Consider the following 15,867-nt stretch of genomic DNA (forward strand, 5'->3'; position numbering starts at 1 on the left):
CCTAGAATGAAGGAAGGGGAAGGAAATGGAAGTACTCCGAGTAAACCTACACACACGTTTTCGTCCACCACAAAATCCACTTAATGCTAACTAGGATCGAAGAAGGGAGCCCACGTAACAGAGAGTTATTAGTATATTAGAAAACAATTTAAAATGGTAATTACCCTTCCTCCCCCTCCAAATAACGTCCCTGACTACCAAATTCATAAAATACTACTTTCATTTAGGTTCTTTCCTACTTTAAAAAGAGAAAGAACTTAGAAAGAACACGAAAGGAAAAGTGTGGCGACAAGAAACCTAACAATTATCCATTTCCCTTCTACGAATACGCCCCAACGCTGAGTTTGGGGACATAGTCCATCACCTATAGCAGATGCGGGAAAATTATCTTGTTCACATTTCTCTTAGTTATTGAACTATTAAGCTGCTTGTTTCGGAGATCTGGTGTTAGTGCCTTAGGAATTCAGTTTTCTTATTGTTGTTCCATTGCTGTATATTTTTGTGTGTGAATGGGCGTGTGGTACTCTCTATGTTAATGTTAAATTTAAGTGGAATTTTCTTATTGTTTTTGTTTTGTAAGTGTTATTTCTTATTGTTTTGAGTGCGTTCTATATAGAGCAAGTGTACATTTAAAAAATGCCTGGTTGCGCGGTCGCCGCTTGTGCTCCGTACAGTAGGAAAACAAAAGGTACAAATATAGTGTATCATTCATTTCCGAAAGACCCTCTTTTACAAAACAAAACAAAACAAAACAAAACAAAAAAAAACGTGGATTTTGAAGTGTGGAAGGAAGGACCATTTCAATGTTTTAACTTCCACTGTGTGCTCCCAACATTTCCAACCTAATGATTACGTTCGTGATCTGCGAGCAGAACTACTTAACCTTCCTCCTAAGAAAGTTCTGAAACCAGATGCTGTACCAAATGTAAATATACCAGGTGTTATGTCATCTAACCCTTTGGGGATCTTATGGTACATTTTGTACCATACGCGTTTTTCATAGTACATTGCGTTATTTCTCTTCTATTTGAGCTTTTTCGTCCGGTTTTTTTTTCAAGTCCAGAGACATTGTAGAAGACATTACGTATGGTCTCAGACCGTCCTGCGTCCCGACATGGTAGGTGATGACGTCATAATCTTAAAATCTATTTTTCCCTTTTTAAGCCTATGTTAATTATTTATTGGCGGGCTTATTTTTGAACGTAGAAGACTGAAATTTTGCACAAACATTCAGTCCGCCGAGTAGTATTTACCATATTTTTTGTTCCGATGTCAGTGTTAAAACAGGGAGGGACCAGAGGGGCAAAGGGGTAAAAAAGGGATATTTTTACCCCAAAAATCCCGTTTGTCGTCATTTTCCCGCCTCACATACATGATAGGACCCCGTGATCATACCGTCTGAAAAGCCGTTACATTCTGAAGAGAATGACTGTCGAATTATTATTCTAGGGTAATTAGGGATGTCTCAGGGATTTTTTGAAAAATATACTTCTATATAGGGAAAAATGGGGCATTGTCGGTATACATATTTTTTGGCGGGCTTATTTTTGAACATAGAAGATTGAAATTTTGCACAAACATTCAGTCCACCGAGTAGTATTTACCAGATTTTTTGTTCCGATGTCAGTGTTAAAACAGGGGGGTAACCAGAGGGGAAAAGGTTAAAAAAGGGATATTTTTACCCCAAAAATTCCAGTTTTTCGTCATTTTCCCGCCTCACGTACACGATAGCACCACGTGAGTCATACCGTCTGAAAGGCCGTTCCATTCTGAAGAGAACGACGGTCGAATTATTATTCTAGGGCAATTAGGGCCGTTTCAGTGAATTTTTATCCAAATATACTTCTGTATAGGGTAAAAGTGGGGCATGGTAGGGAAATTTTTTCTGGCGGGCCTATTTTTCCACGTAGAAGATTGAAACTTTGCACAAACATACAGTCCCCCGAGTAGTATTTACCAGAAGTTTTTTTCTGATTTCTGCGTAAAAACAGGGGGGGGGGTTCAGAGGGGGCAAAAGTTGAAAAAAGGGAATTTTTCCCAAAAATCCCTTTTTGCAGGAATTTCCCGCCTTAGATACATGATGGAGACATGTGAATGGTACCGCCTAAAAGACAGTTCTATTCTGAAAAGAATGATTGGCGGATTATAGTCCTAGGGTAATTAGGGATGTCTCAGGAATTTTTTTCCCTGAGATCATAGTGTTTTATGGTGATTTGGGGCATTGTGGGAATTTTTGATAAAAATTCTCCCGCCCTTACTATTCAAGATAGAAACTTGAAATTTGGCACACGCATTCAGTATACCAAGTACTATTTATCAGAGTTTTTTTAGATGGCTACGGTCACACAGGGGGGTCCAAGGGGGGGGGCAAAGTTCGAGAAAAAATTTTCCCTCTGAAATTTTCACTTTGACATTTTTTGCCGCTTCTGGTGTATGGTATGAGCATGCAAGTGGTACCATTTGAAAGCCAGCTTTATTCTGAAGAGAATGAAGTATGAACCATGATCCTAGGATAAATAGTGACGATGCAGTAGCTGCTTGACTGAAAGTCTCAAAAATAGCCCAAAAAGCCAAGAGCTCCTGAGGGCTAATACTACCAGTTCGGATTTACTTCAAATTCACACCGCAAATATCAGAAAGATAACAGACAGAACTGATAGGTCTCATGCCAGAGATGTTAGAAAGAGAGCAATTAAAACTCTAAATAATTTATCTCCCAAGAAGAGAAAAATATACCAGTGTACGTCTACAGAAAATGACTTCGTCTCTGAAGAAGTTAAAACTCTTACAAACCAAGTAAAACAATTGCAGGAGAAAAATCAAAGATTAAATGAACAGTTTTCAAATCTGAAACTAAAAACTAAGTGCCTTTCTAAGAAACTTACAGCCGTACAACAAAATCTTAATAAGCGTTCCCAAAATGCAAAAAAGAAAGTTGAATCTGAGGTACACCGAATTTTAGGGACTGTTTTCTCCGAAAATCAAATCAAATGCTTAGTGAATGGCAGGAAAAGAACTAAGTGGAGCACAGAAGATATATGTAGAGCGATTACGCTGCGTGCTATTAGCAAAAGGCGTTATTTATTCTTAAGGAGTAAGTTGGGGATTCCATTACCTGGAATTTCTACTTTAACCCGGGAAAGCCCATACTTACTACGAAGTGGGTATTGAATAATTTTCTTGTTTTTTGCACTCTTTATAGACACTAAATTGAGATTATCAAGAAAATAATTCCATACGTGTACCCAATGAGGAGAAATAAATGTGCCCCTGTAGGGGACACTTGGCATTAGAAATACAATGGGCATATATTGAAACGACTATTGACTTAAAAGATACAGGTTTTATTGTAAATAAAATATAAATGAATACAAATATCACTTATACAGAATAACTATACAAATGCAAAATATTAAATACGGATATTCTTGTTATAACATTTCAATACGCTGCCCAAAAGCAAGGTAAAACAATAGCATTACAGAACGCAAATTACAATAGGGACCATCAATGTTTATTTTTGACTGTGAAAGTCATAACAACGAACGTGTAACCCAATCTGACAGTTTTCACATATGATTCTTGTGTGTTTGTGGCACAAACCACACCTCTTTTGTGCGCACTTCTGTTGTATCCTACATGGTCCTTAGGGTCAGAGTTGAGGCGAACACCATTCGGAGCTCGTTGACACTAATGGTGCACTAGAAGTGACACTCTTCATAGGTGGTTTCCCATAAATACCGCAGTAAATTTGAACAATCGTTCTACGAAATTGACAATAAGTGAGTTTTTAACATTGGCCGCATTGTTTTAGCATTAGCCATGCATTATGAGAGTGGAATCCACACCAAAAGCGAAGAGAGGGAACCATCATTTCTTTCCTTGGAGAGCAATTCGCATTGAGTTTACATTTTCATCGAATCTGTCGACTCCCCCTATACATATTTATTGTATTTTTGAATAAGAGATGGGCTGTCCACAGAGATTTTTGTTCTCCTTCCGGCAACAACACCAATCTTATCTACTTTCTGAATCGGCAGTACACTATGACAGTTAGACACTACACTCACAATACTATTATCATGCCATTTCACTAAAACCATATCACTTTTTGCTGCGAAAGAGAACGAACCTCTCTTCTCCTTCTTCAGTGCCTCTGCCCCTTGCAACGGTTATTTATGGATACGGTTCTCTCGTACTATACCAGTCTATCTATTGCCATTCGCTGACAAAGTTTCAATAAGTGGCAATGTTGTGAAAAAGTTATCAAAATAAAAATTGTAAGCTCCAAGGCCTTGCGGTAACCAACACTCCATATCCAAAACAACACTTGGACCTAGACCAAGATCTCTTGATATGGTAGCTTGCTATACTGAGCTCCCTGATAGGGTTCAAAAGCAATCAAATGACCTGTTCGGGTGGCAGCAACCAGAGTTCATAGTCAAATTTCAGTGGATTTCTACAATTTCGTGAAACTTGAGGCTGAAAAGAAAATTAGCTTCACGTAAATTATCACACAAAGCACAACCTACTTACACATAAAATACGTAATCAAACAGATTGGGCTAGGGAGATTTCATTAGGTTTGATTTGGTTATGTAAACTTCAACAATACAATGCAATTTTTATAATTGTTGTTTAATCTTTTACTTTACTTACAACAATCATTATCATTGTTATGTAGTGGTTAGATAAATTCATCTTGAAAACCTTTCTGCAGACAAGAACCGTTCTCGAAAGCCTTTTTCGCCTTTGAGGAAAACTGGATTTAAATCAAACTTAGTATATAATAAGCAAAGTTTCATGTATCTATTTTGTATACAGTGTCAGAAATATACGCCATAATGTATTCAAACTATGTTATCAAAATCGGAAATTATACAAAGATACATATTAAGTACGTACAATGCCCAGTGTCCCCTACAGGGGACACCTTCTCCTTTTTGCAAAATTATAAGTACTTTTATTCATTTGTGATCAAACCTTACATTTTATATGTAAATATGAATATTTCAAGATAATAAATCAAGAGTTTAAAAGAATATAGTTACCTGTTTCCTTTCTTGGCAGCCATTTTCATACAGTGAAGCGTCCAAACAGCCACTCAGGCCAGGACTAGCTCGGGAGAGTAATGCTCCCGGAAGCAGAAACGAGAAACACAGTTCTGATTGGTTGGCGTTATTCACTTCTTGCCACGTTGCATTCAAATAGCAGACAACAAACGCTTGCTGTTGTCGGCCTCAGTGCAGCCTTCCCTGCTGGTCTAGTGGCTAGCACGTGCGCCTTTGGTGTACGGGGTCCCGGGTTCGATTCCCGGTGGGAGAGCCTTTGTGATTTTAACTGTCCTCGATATTTCTGTGTTCGTGTCCCTGTCGCTCTAATTGGAGAAAGCAAGTTGAAAATGAGTAAAATTAGTAATAAATAGGAAAAAAAGTGGGCTAGCGCTATATGCTAGTAATAAAATCCTCTTTTGGCGCAAGTTCAAACCCCGCCCGAGGAAAGATTTTTTATTTTATTTTATTTTCTTTTACATTTTTAGAACACTTATTAAATTAAAATAATATGAAAATAATACTTAAAAAAGTGATTTATTTATTTTTATGTAGATAAGTAGTTGTAGTACTTATGTCCTTGTACTCAATGATATAGAGTCGTTTTGTTCCCCTTGTACTTCATGATATAAATTTTGTGACCAACTTAAAACAACTGGCTAGGATAGCGCGTAAAACAGCTGTCTAGAGTAGCGCGCGGAAAAACGTACTTCCGGGAGTATTACTCTCCCGAGCGGGTCGTCTCAGGCCGCAGAATGCGTAATTTTGTACTTCCTATCTCCGCCGCTAGGTGGATCTGAAATCGCACAGTAGTGCCAGGTGATCTTCAGACTAGATACTTTCAAAAACTCCAAACATAACCGAAATATTTCTTTCACGTGAAAAATAGGAGACATTTAAACTGCTGTCCCCTGTAGGGGACACCGGGCTTTCCCGGGTTAAAGAAATTGATTTCCCGTTCATTTCGTTGTCTGGTACCAGCACAATGTCCGAAAAAAAAACATTGTAAAAAGACTAACCTCGAAAATAAGTGAAAAGTATCCTGATGTGAATGAACAGTTAATTAAGATATATGTAAGAACTAGGATGTTCATTCGCATAAAATACATAAATAAAAGAAATAAAATTCTAAAATCAACAAGTGCCCCAAAAATAAAATCTCGACAATGACATCCTTCAGCCACAGTGAGGCCTACAACAAACAACTAAGCAGAGAAAGGTACGTAGAATTATTGTTTAAAATTATTTATTATTGTTTATTTCCTGTGCAAACCTTGTCTTGCGTTGCTTCTGGCTGTGCGCTTCTCTTGTCTGCTCCTCGAGACTTTCTCGTCAGCCTAGCTACTCCTATAGTGACATCATGTCACCAGCCAATCAGTGTCCCGTTTCTGATATAACCCAACCTTATTCATTCCAGTAACCTTGCTTGCAGTGTGACCACTGTTAGTACTTTCGTACTAGATGTAGCACTTTACCTATATTTTAGTGTTCTAGTACGTTCACCAACAAATCTAGTACTTTTCTCCTCTTCTTTTCTCTTAAATACATTTGAGAGATAAAAACAAATATCATGAAAATTTGGCAATGTACAACTTCACTGTTTCTGTTAACATTTTCTGCATATCTTTTTCAACAGTGGTATTTACGAGAGCTGAAGCGTTGTCCAGTCGCCTCCTTAACTAATAAATGAAATGAATGAAATGAAATTTTTGAGTTTTACGTCCCACGGTCATGCCGGTTAGGCTAAAGGAGACGGTGTTTATGAGAAATGAATGAAATGGTGGAATCAAGAAAATGGCGGAGAACCCCGAGAAAACACACGTATACGGTGTTTGTCCACCACAAAGTTCACTAAACTAATAAATAATCACACAGTAAACAGTATTACATATTTGCTTATCCGTTTAAACAGTAGACTATTAATGAATTAAAATTCGATTTTCTCAGTAAGACCATTTTATGATTTTTGTTTTCTCTCGACATCCCCTATATTTGTCATACTTGCGTTACTATAGTGGTTTTACAGTGAGTTCTAGTACGACAATTAAGCAGGATTTCCACCAGGATTGTTAGTTTGGGGGTGTAAAATCAAAACTCGGAGTGTGTACGTGGTTTGCACGGTTTGTATCAAATTTTGACTAAAAACTAAGTTGGGGTTCTTGCAAGAATGTGGGGGGGAATTCTCCTACCCACAAGAAGCGTAAAGTGTCATAAATAGGGTGAAACGGGAGCAGATAAAATTTTAGCACTTTTCCCTGAGATCTAGTACTTTTTTCTGCATTGGTTAGTGCGAAATATTTTACTAGGTGGTCACACTGCTTGTTTGTTATGCTTACTACAAACAAACAAGCGTCGTGGCTAAGGAAATAAGCTAGTTGTCAGATGACAGGAAATTTCCCGCTAAATGGGAAATTCTTAGCATTGGCGGGTATTCGGAAAATTCTGGTTGAAAATAGGAAATTCTGTCAACTTTTCTTCCTTTTCAAGCGTTTTTGTAGGTAAACAGAACGAGAACAGGAAGAGAGGTTTATAAATTGAAGCAAATGGAACTGATAGTTAATAACGCCAATACCCGTTTTCTGCGGGAAGAAAGAAGGTTGGGAGGGTTTATGGCCCGTTGCTTACTATTTTGTTATGGCCAGTCATTCACGGAATTTTAGGGTGAAGTGAGGCTAAGGAGGGAAGAATATAATGCTTGGAAGTACCTAGCACACTCTACCACACACACACACACACACAAACGTATATTTATTTCTATAGGCTACCAAATAAACCACAGATAGGAAATAAAAGGATGGTAGTATAATAGATTTCTCGTCGCACAGGAAAATATGTACTTCTGATTGATTGTTCAGAGTTATTTGATTTTTATTTGAAGTTATTAATATAATGATTAATTAATTAAGATTAATTAATTAATTAATGACATTTTTCTTGCCGGGAAATTTTGCAAGCGATCGGGAAATTTGAGGGCTTTGAGCGGGAAATCTGTTCTTCTGAATCTGACAACACTGTAAAGCAACTGCAGAAGAAGATTGGAAATATGAAGTTGCTTTGTGAACGTTCTTATAAATCATTTCATTAACACTGGCAACATAAAATATAAGGGGAGTGTAAGAACAGTGTTGAATCTTATTATATTTCAATTCACAATGGCTGGTGAGGCGTCTGTTAAGTTGGAATTCATGTGCAAAGAAGAAATAGCTTATGACTTACCTCAGGAAGATCCATTCCAATGGGAAGGGTCGACATTCGAACTGATGACAGAGAACAAAGAGTTAATATTATCTACAACGGAAGGAGAGGAAACAATGGACAAGGATACAGCTATGTGTTCTTTGGATGTGAAACTAAACGTTGACAGGGTGAAATCAGAATTAGCAGTAGAAGATCCTGCATTTGAAAGTAATATAGAAACGCTAAGAAGAATAGTGGTTCAGAAGACTTGCGCGTCGTATTCTAAAGACTCCCAACAATTAACAACAAAAAGTTTAAATTCAGTTCGGCCAGAAAGGTAATGTTAAATTTTACATGTACTAATTGGCTTAGATTGATAATACAGTTACATGCGTTCGGAAACTTTGTTGGTTAAAAGCAATGCTTCACGAGAATTTTTTTTTTTTGGTATGGGAGATATCTCGAACGTAACTTAGTAGCCTACAATTTGGAAATAGCATGGCACACAAAGACTAGCTGTATACCAAATAAAAATAATAATAAGATCGATACCACTCATACAAATCTTATGTAGTTCATATCTTGATAAAATAATTTGTTTATTGTTGATTACAAATTTCTCACTAATTGTTGCACACATTTAAAATATGGTTGCTCGACGATATTGTTTTATTTATATACAGACTTATGTAAAATAACAAATCGTGAGAATGGTAATTATTTTATAATTTTCCAAATTTAAACGTGGAATGTATTATATTGGAACAAAAATTATGGACATTTGTGTTTTTACTTAGGATTTAGCTCGAATGGGTCTAGCCTTATTTTTCCGAAGGGCTTCGAAAGACTAAAGCAAAATACAAGATAAAGAATTTTTACTTTGACTCAAACATTGACTTCAACCGATTTATTTATTTATTTATTTATTTATTTCATTTTCCGCCGTAAGAACTTAGCGTTCATGGCTTCGTCAAGAGATACAGTTACTATTACAAGTTATAATAATAATAATTGCAAGAGATACGCTACAATTAGTATTACAATTATTAAAAAAATAATATATAATAATACAATATATAAAGTAATAATATAAAATATATACGTAACAATAAAACAAACTAAGTGTACTTTTAGAGAAAATCTGATCCGGTTCCCGGAGCAGTTTAGTAATCATTCCTAAACTGCTCCCGGAACCGGATCAGATGAATCGATTACAATTACTAACACAGTGAAAGTAATGTACGATGTTAAGAATTATACTATAAGTACAAGGGCCACAATGTTACTAAACATCAATTCAGGTGAAGCGGTGACTATGAATTTTGAGATCTAAATGGAGGGCTACCGCCCTCCAAACCACCCGCTCAAGTACCATAAAAACATCCAAAATAATAATAAATAATCACACCACTACTATAAAGCAAAGATAAGAAGGGAAAATTAAAAAAAAAACACTCGTCTCTAATCATAAATCAGTGCATGACAAAGAAAAAAAATTACATCTCAACAAGACAATGGGACAAGCAGCTGCAAACCAAATACTTTGCCTAATACTCAAATGCAAAACAAATCAAGAATAAAAGTAATATGAATTAAAAAAGAAAACATTCACCATTTCGCCATAGGAGAACACTCATGAATAATGAACTCATAACTACTGATTCCACACGCGAAAAAATAAGATACCAAGAACATATGCGCAATAATCAACATTACTGAAAAATGTTCCTTACCGCACACACGTCGTTTTATTAAACCGAGCACACTTGCTATTATTACAAACAAGAAAAACCAATAAAGGTCCACTTTTACCATACGTCGAAAATATCTTCAGCTTTAGACCACAACCATGATAGGTTTTCTCTAACTCAATTCAACCAATTCAATTACGCGTTTCCCGCATGCCGCAAAGAGCAGCACACACATACATGCACAAAGAACATGTGACATCACACTAACAAACTACCATATGACTACAGAGATACCTAGTGGGAAAAATATGAACTAAGACGTCACACCAAAAGCAGTAACAGTTCCAACAAGTGACTCACGCACAAACAGTTCCGGGAAGTCACTGAACCTATAAGAACCGATTAAAGTCACAGTTGGAGTCAAAGTAAAGACTTGCCAGAATATTTTAACCAACAGTGGATTTTCATTAATTGTAGAGGTCTGTACATCAATCCATTTCATAGCTGCACTCATTTCTTTCAAGGAAGTCGACTTTTTACATTCCCAGGAATCATTTCTGAAGTATGGACCTCCATTTCTCAATGTAGGGTCACTTTAGAGGCTTAGTGAACGTACATGATATATGAATTATTGTAAAAACAACGCTAACCAGCATGTGCTAGATGGCCGGTAAAAAGAAGTTTGCTATGCAGATTAGAGATAACGCAAAATTCTGTATTTAGGATAACTTATATGTCTTCATACTTAATTTCGCTTACAGTGGTTACTAGCTACCGTAACAAGGGGTTTCTTTGCACATGGAGCATTACTTCCCACAAGATATGAAAAGAGTTTCACAATCCTCTGTCGGTAAAACCATGAACTGTAAACACGAAGTTTCAACTACCCTGTACGATAGAGCATGTAACTGTATTTTGGCGTTTATGTTGGTGGTCAACATCAGTTCTAATTACCGGGAGGGTTTGTTGTCGTACTGGTATGGAAAGCAGTCACTGTAAAGACCGCCAAATTTTAAAATAATTTCTGTCAATGTTAAGTCAGTTTCGTAGAATACTAGTGTGCATAATGGGACTGTGATGTAATTGTTCAAATTGAAATGTGAAACGTTTCATAGGTGGGGTCTTTTGCACAACATAGAAAAAAGTATGTTGAATATACGTTCCTGTGCAACGTTTTTCCTTCAGTATTTAAACATTTTACTTTCTACAGAAAACTGCATGCATTTTATTAATATTGATATTAAAATGATGGTACCGGTATCAGTACTTACTTTGAATTATCGATATTTGTAAACAAAATTATGTATTTTCTGGTATCGATTCAGGAACCACATTCTAATAGTTTAGCATGTCCTACAAAAGTGCCAACTCACGAACAGAAAAATTGATCCTCGTGAACTGATTTGATTTGGTTATTCCTTTTGTCCAAGGTTATCATTCGAACCGTAATCACTGGAAGATTTACGGGGTTTGTAACTTTCACGCTGAAGCCCACCCAAAATAGCATGATTTTTTTTTAAGGCAAGTACTTAATTAGACTCAAACAGTGACTTTAATCGGTTCAGTCACTTCCTTGAACTGTTTCTGCCTGAGTGACTTGTTGGAACTGTTCGTGCCTTTTGTGTGACGTCCTTTTTGAAAAATTGGTGGTAGTTCATATTTTTCTCACTAGGTGTCTACAGTCATATGGTAGTTTTATTACTGTGACGTCACATGTTCTGTCTGATTGTATGTGTGGAATGGAGTGAGCGGGTAATTGAATTTTCGTTTCATGGCGACGATCGAGGTAGCAAGTGCGATTGAGAAACCGTAATGAATTTAATACAAGAATTGGAACTTGTCGTTTTTAAATAAGTTTGTATTAGATTCGGATTTTATATCATACCGCTTTTCAGCACAGTATGGTTTAAGTGAGTTAGAGAAAACCTGTCATGGTTGTGGTCGAAAACTGAAGATATTTCCGACGTATGGTAAAAGTGGGCGTTCATTGGTTAGTCTTGTTTGTAATAATAACAAGTGGACTCGCTTTAATAAATCGACTTATGTGCGGAAAGGAACATTTTTCGGTAATGTGAAGTTGAGTATTGCGCATGTGTTTTTGCTGTCTTATTGTTTCGTGAATCATCAATTATGGGTTCATTACTCATGAGTGTTCTGGTATGGCGAAACGGTGAGTGCTTTCCAATTTTAATGGATATTATTTTTATTCTTGATTTGCTTTGGATTTGGGTATTTGGCAAAATATTTGTTTTGCTGTTGGTGGTTCCATTATCTTGGTGAGATGTAATTTATTTTTCCTCGTCATGCTGCACTGATTTATAATTAGTGATGAGTATTTTTTTTAATTTTTTCCTTACGTTAGCTTTATAGTACTGGTTTGACTAAATATTGTTTTTTGGGATGTTTTTATGGTACTTGATTGCGGGCATGAGGGAGCAGTAGCCCCAATTTAGATACCAATAATGATAGTCACCGTTTCACTTGGATTGATTAGGTATAGTGTTTAGTAAAATTTTGGCCCTTGTACTTATAGCATAATTCTTAACATTCTACATTACTTTGACTCGGACCGTAACTGTAACTGATTCGTCTGATCCGGTTCCGGGAGCAGTTTAGGAATGATTCGTAAACTGCTCCGGTAACCGGATCAGATGAATCGGATGCAGTTACTGTTTGACTGAAAATAATGATTTGCCTAAAATTATATTGTTAGTGATTCCTACATGTATAAGCTGCAAGCCCACTTCCAAAGTCTAGTGATTTTTTTTAAAGAAACAGTCTTTTAGAATCACGACCCTGTCAAACTACTTTTATGGATACGCCACTTCTCATAATTTATTTTCTAACAAGAAATTCATTCCGGCGTGTAGGTAAATAAGAAATTTACCTAAATTTAAAACACACGAGGCTCCAGTGATAATAATTTCCTATTTAAGCGTCATTTTGGACCGTTGCAAAGTAGCCGCGAGTAGAGGCTGAAACGTCTTCTCCCAGTTTTACGTTTTTTATGATTTTAAAACGTTACACATTTCATTTTCAACGTTACACTACTGCCTCAAAGTCCCACTATACATGGTAGTATTCTACGAAACTAATTTAACTTTGATGCAAATTCTTATAGATGATATATTTCAAATTTTATCAGCGTTTAACGTGATTGCTTTCAATACCTCTACAAGAAAAGACTCTCCCGGTAATTGGAACTGCAGTTAACTGCCAACATTATACCCAAAATACAGTTACATGTAATATCTTACGGTGGCAGTTGAAACTTCCTCTTTACTACTCTTGGTATTCCCGACAGGAAAATGTGAAACTCTTGAAATTTTGTGCAAAGTAACACCGTCTATGTGTACTTCAAAGTAGTTTTATGCAAGACATCATAGTTTTAAATAGGCAGTAGGTTATTTGGTTAACCTTAACTGGGGAAGAGGAAGTGCTAAGAAGATGTTAATAATTTACTCTTTCTCTCTCTCCGTCATCACGTTAGGAGTATAAAGCTCGATTCGTATACTAATTTATAACAGCAAGTTAATATACACTTATAACTAACATTATGAAGAAGAGTACTATAGATGTGAAAGACCCCAAAATATTGGGAAGAGTAGAGATGAGAAAATGATCAAATAGGGCCGGTATCAGTATCGAATCCATACTCTTCGGGCGCAGAAGGTATTGTTCATTGGTATTTATTTTGCTTCATTTTTAAAATAATAGTTATTATTATAATTATGATAAGGAATTGCAAATGTACCTGGAATAGACATGAAAGGCGCAAGAATGTGTTTTTTTTTATTCATTCTCATCACTTTCTTATTTCAAAATTCTTTGTATATCCATTTTTTCCTGAAGCTAATGCTATTTCGCCTGGCATCTGGTAAAATAGACGTTTGTACAGTATTATAATAAGAATTTTCACCTAATACCGAGCAAAAATTGGTATTATGTATCATTTGTTTAATATACAAAAAATATAACCGAAAAATATACATTAATAATCATAATCTAATGAGTAATCGAGGACAATACATAATGATTCCAATGATGTATAAAAATATTTATAACGATCTTTAAAACATCACCACTCGAAATCGAAAATGGCATCAATAATCACTACAGTTTGGAAACACGTCACAAATAAATAAAAAAGTAAAAAATTGTTTGTGATTCATATCTAGGCCCATTCGTTCTGTAACATCCTCGAAAATTATAAGTCATTTCGGTTGTCTTTTAAATGGTGTTATTTCAAATTATAGCCCGTATGGTGAAAAGCTGAACGCTCGCCATTAATACATCCAAATTCAAAGCATGTTAAAACGATTGGGCATATTTCTATAGTTCTTACCTAGGATATTCTTATCCTTTCCTGGGTTGCAGAAAATAACTAACTATTTCACTCATCAGATAGCGATAACGTGATCTGAAGTGAAACTCTTTCACCTCAGTTCTTCAGAGGGCGTAAATGAAAGGTAAAATTTATACTAGGTAAAGAATAGGAGAAATGGATAATTTTAGTTTCTGTTATCTACGGACATACTTGTATCTTTTATATTGTATCATGTAGCAACAAATGCGTTTCCCTCAGTTATTACGGATAAGACAACTTAAAATTATATCTTTTGAGTTGAAAAGCGGAAAAACTGTTGTTACCTACCACAAGTTTGATAATATTTCAAGAACAAGGATTGGAAATATTTTCCTAACTTGTTTCGTATTTGTACACTTTACTTGCAACTATTCTCAAACAACTTTACAGAACAAATCATTTATTTCTTTTCATTTTTAGTAGTTAAGTTTAACAAATTAGGAGTTTGTGCTTTCTACAATTTAGAAATTTGTAAAAATATCCCTAGCTGGAAACTACAAAGAAAGTTTCAATTCGTTCTATTTCAAGGGCTTTCCAATTCAAATTTTTGTTTGCGCTGCTCTCAGCGTATCGTAGAAGTATATATTTGGCATCTTGCTATTCCTTGTAGAAGAGGCAACTAACCCTTGTTTATTTTCTTTTAATGAAGAAGGAAGTATTAATGTCTGTACTGGCAAACAATGAAGGAAATTTTGATCGTAGCATTAACCTTGTTTCAAACTTGGTGATCAGAACGGCTCCTACTCTGCGGATGGTATAATTTGAGATCATTTCATTTCTTTTAGGCGAGTGAAATGAATTGAAATCTTATTTGAGAATATAAAGGAATGTAAGAATATCCCAAGTACAAACCGTAAAAAAGTTTCCCGACCATTCTATTTGAAACAAGTTTCGAATTTAACAGCTATTGCCAGTTATTTTGGTTCTCACTGCAGAGATTGTAATTTGAGATCACGTCTTTCTTATTAGGTGAGCGAAATGAATTTTGTTACTCTGCTTTTAGATTTTAGACAGAAGTGAGAATGGCCATAGATACAAGTCCCGCAGGATTTTGTATTTTTTATTTAAAAAAACCTTTGGAATAGAAGATTAAGAATAAATTTATCAATACAAAATAACTATGCAAAGTATCTTTTTTTTACAAAATAGAATCTTAATATCTTAAAAAAAAATTGCGCCCGACGTCGGTTTCTTCTTCTTGGGTTTCCTTTAAAGGGGTATGGTCATTATAACTACAAATCGATTTCTAAGTAACGTTAGTTTCAATTTTTGTTATGGGGCAGTAGCATTTTGTCAGATAATTTTCTCGTTGTACCTTCGAAAACGGTATTTTATAAAGGATTTTCGTTCTTCTGTATAGAACTCCTGTGGGCTGACATCATCAATATTATTCAAAATTCATTTCAGAGCGACGTTCAGTCAAATTTCATTGTGGGTTAATGAGATTTACTCATAAAATGCCAATGGAGCGTTATTTATTTGTTTATAAATTAGCTCTGTACTGTCCAGATTAAGAATATTATCATAAATACGATATTATTAAGTACATCCCGCCTTTCGAACAAAATTTCTTAGTAGCATA

General features: G+C 35.7%; 1 protein-coding gene across 2 annotated transcripts in view; it reads left to right on the forward strand.

The window, feature by feature from the left end:
- The first annotated feature begins 8,074 nt into the window (after positions 1–8,074).
- Positions 8,075–15,867, forward strand: part of LOC145690956 (uncharacterized) — a 66,884-nt gene continuing 59,091 nt past the window's right edge. For both annotated transcript variants that reach the window (XM_081766425.1, XM_081766424.1), the window contains exon 1: positions 8,075–8,565. In XM_081766425.1, the coding sequence (XP_081622551.1) occupies positions 8,204–8,565 (362 nt within the window). In that variant the 5' untranslated portion in view covers positions 8,075–8,203. The remainder of the gene's footprint in view (positions 8,566–15,867) is intronic.

The sequence above is a fragment of the Thermobia domestica genome, chromosome 7, assembly GCF_964235325.1.
Source record: "Thermobia domestica chromosome 7, izTheDome1.hap1.1, whole genome shotgun sequence".
Lineage (NCBI taxonomy): Eukaryota > Metazoa > Arthropoda > Insecta > Zygentoma > Lepismatidae > Thermobia > Thermobia domestica.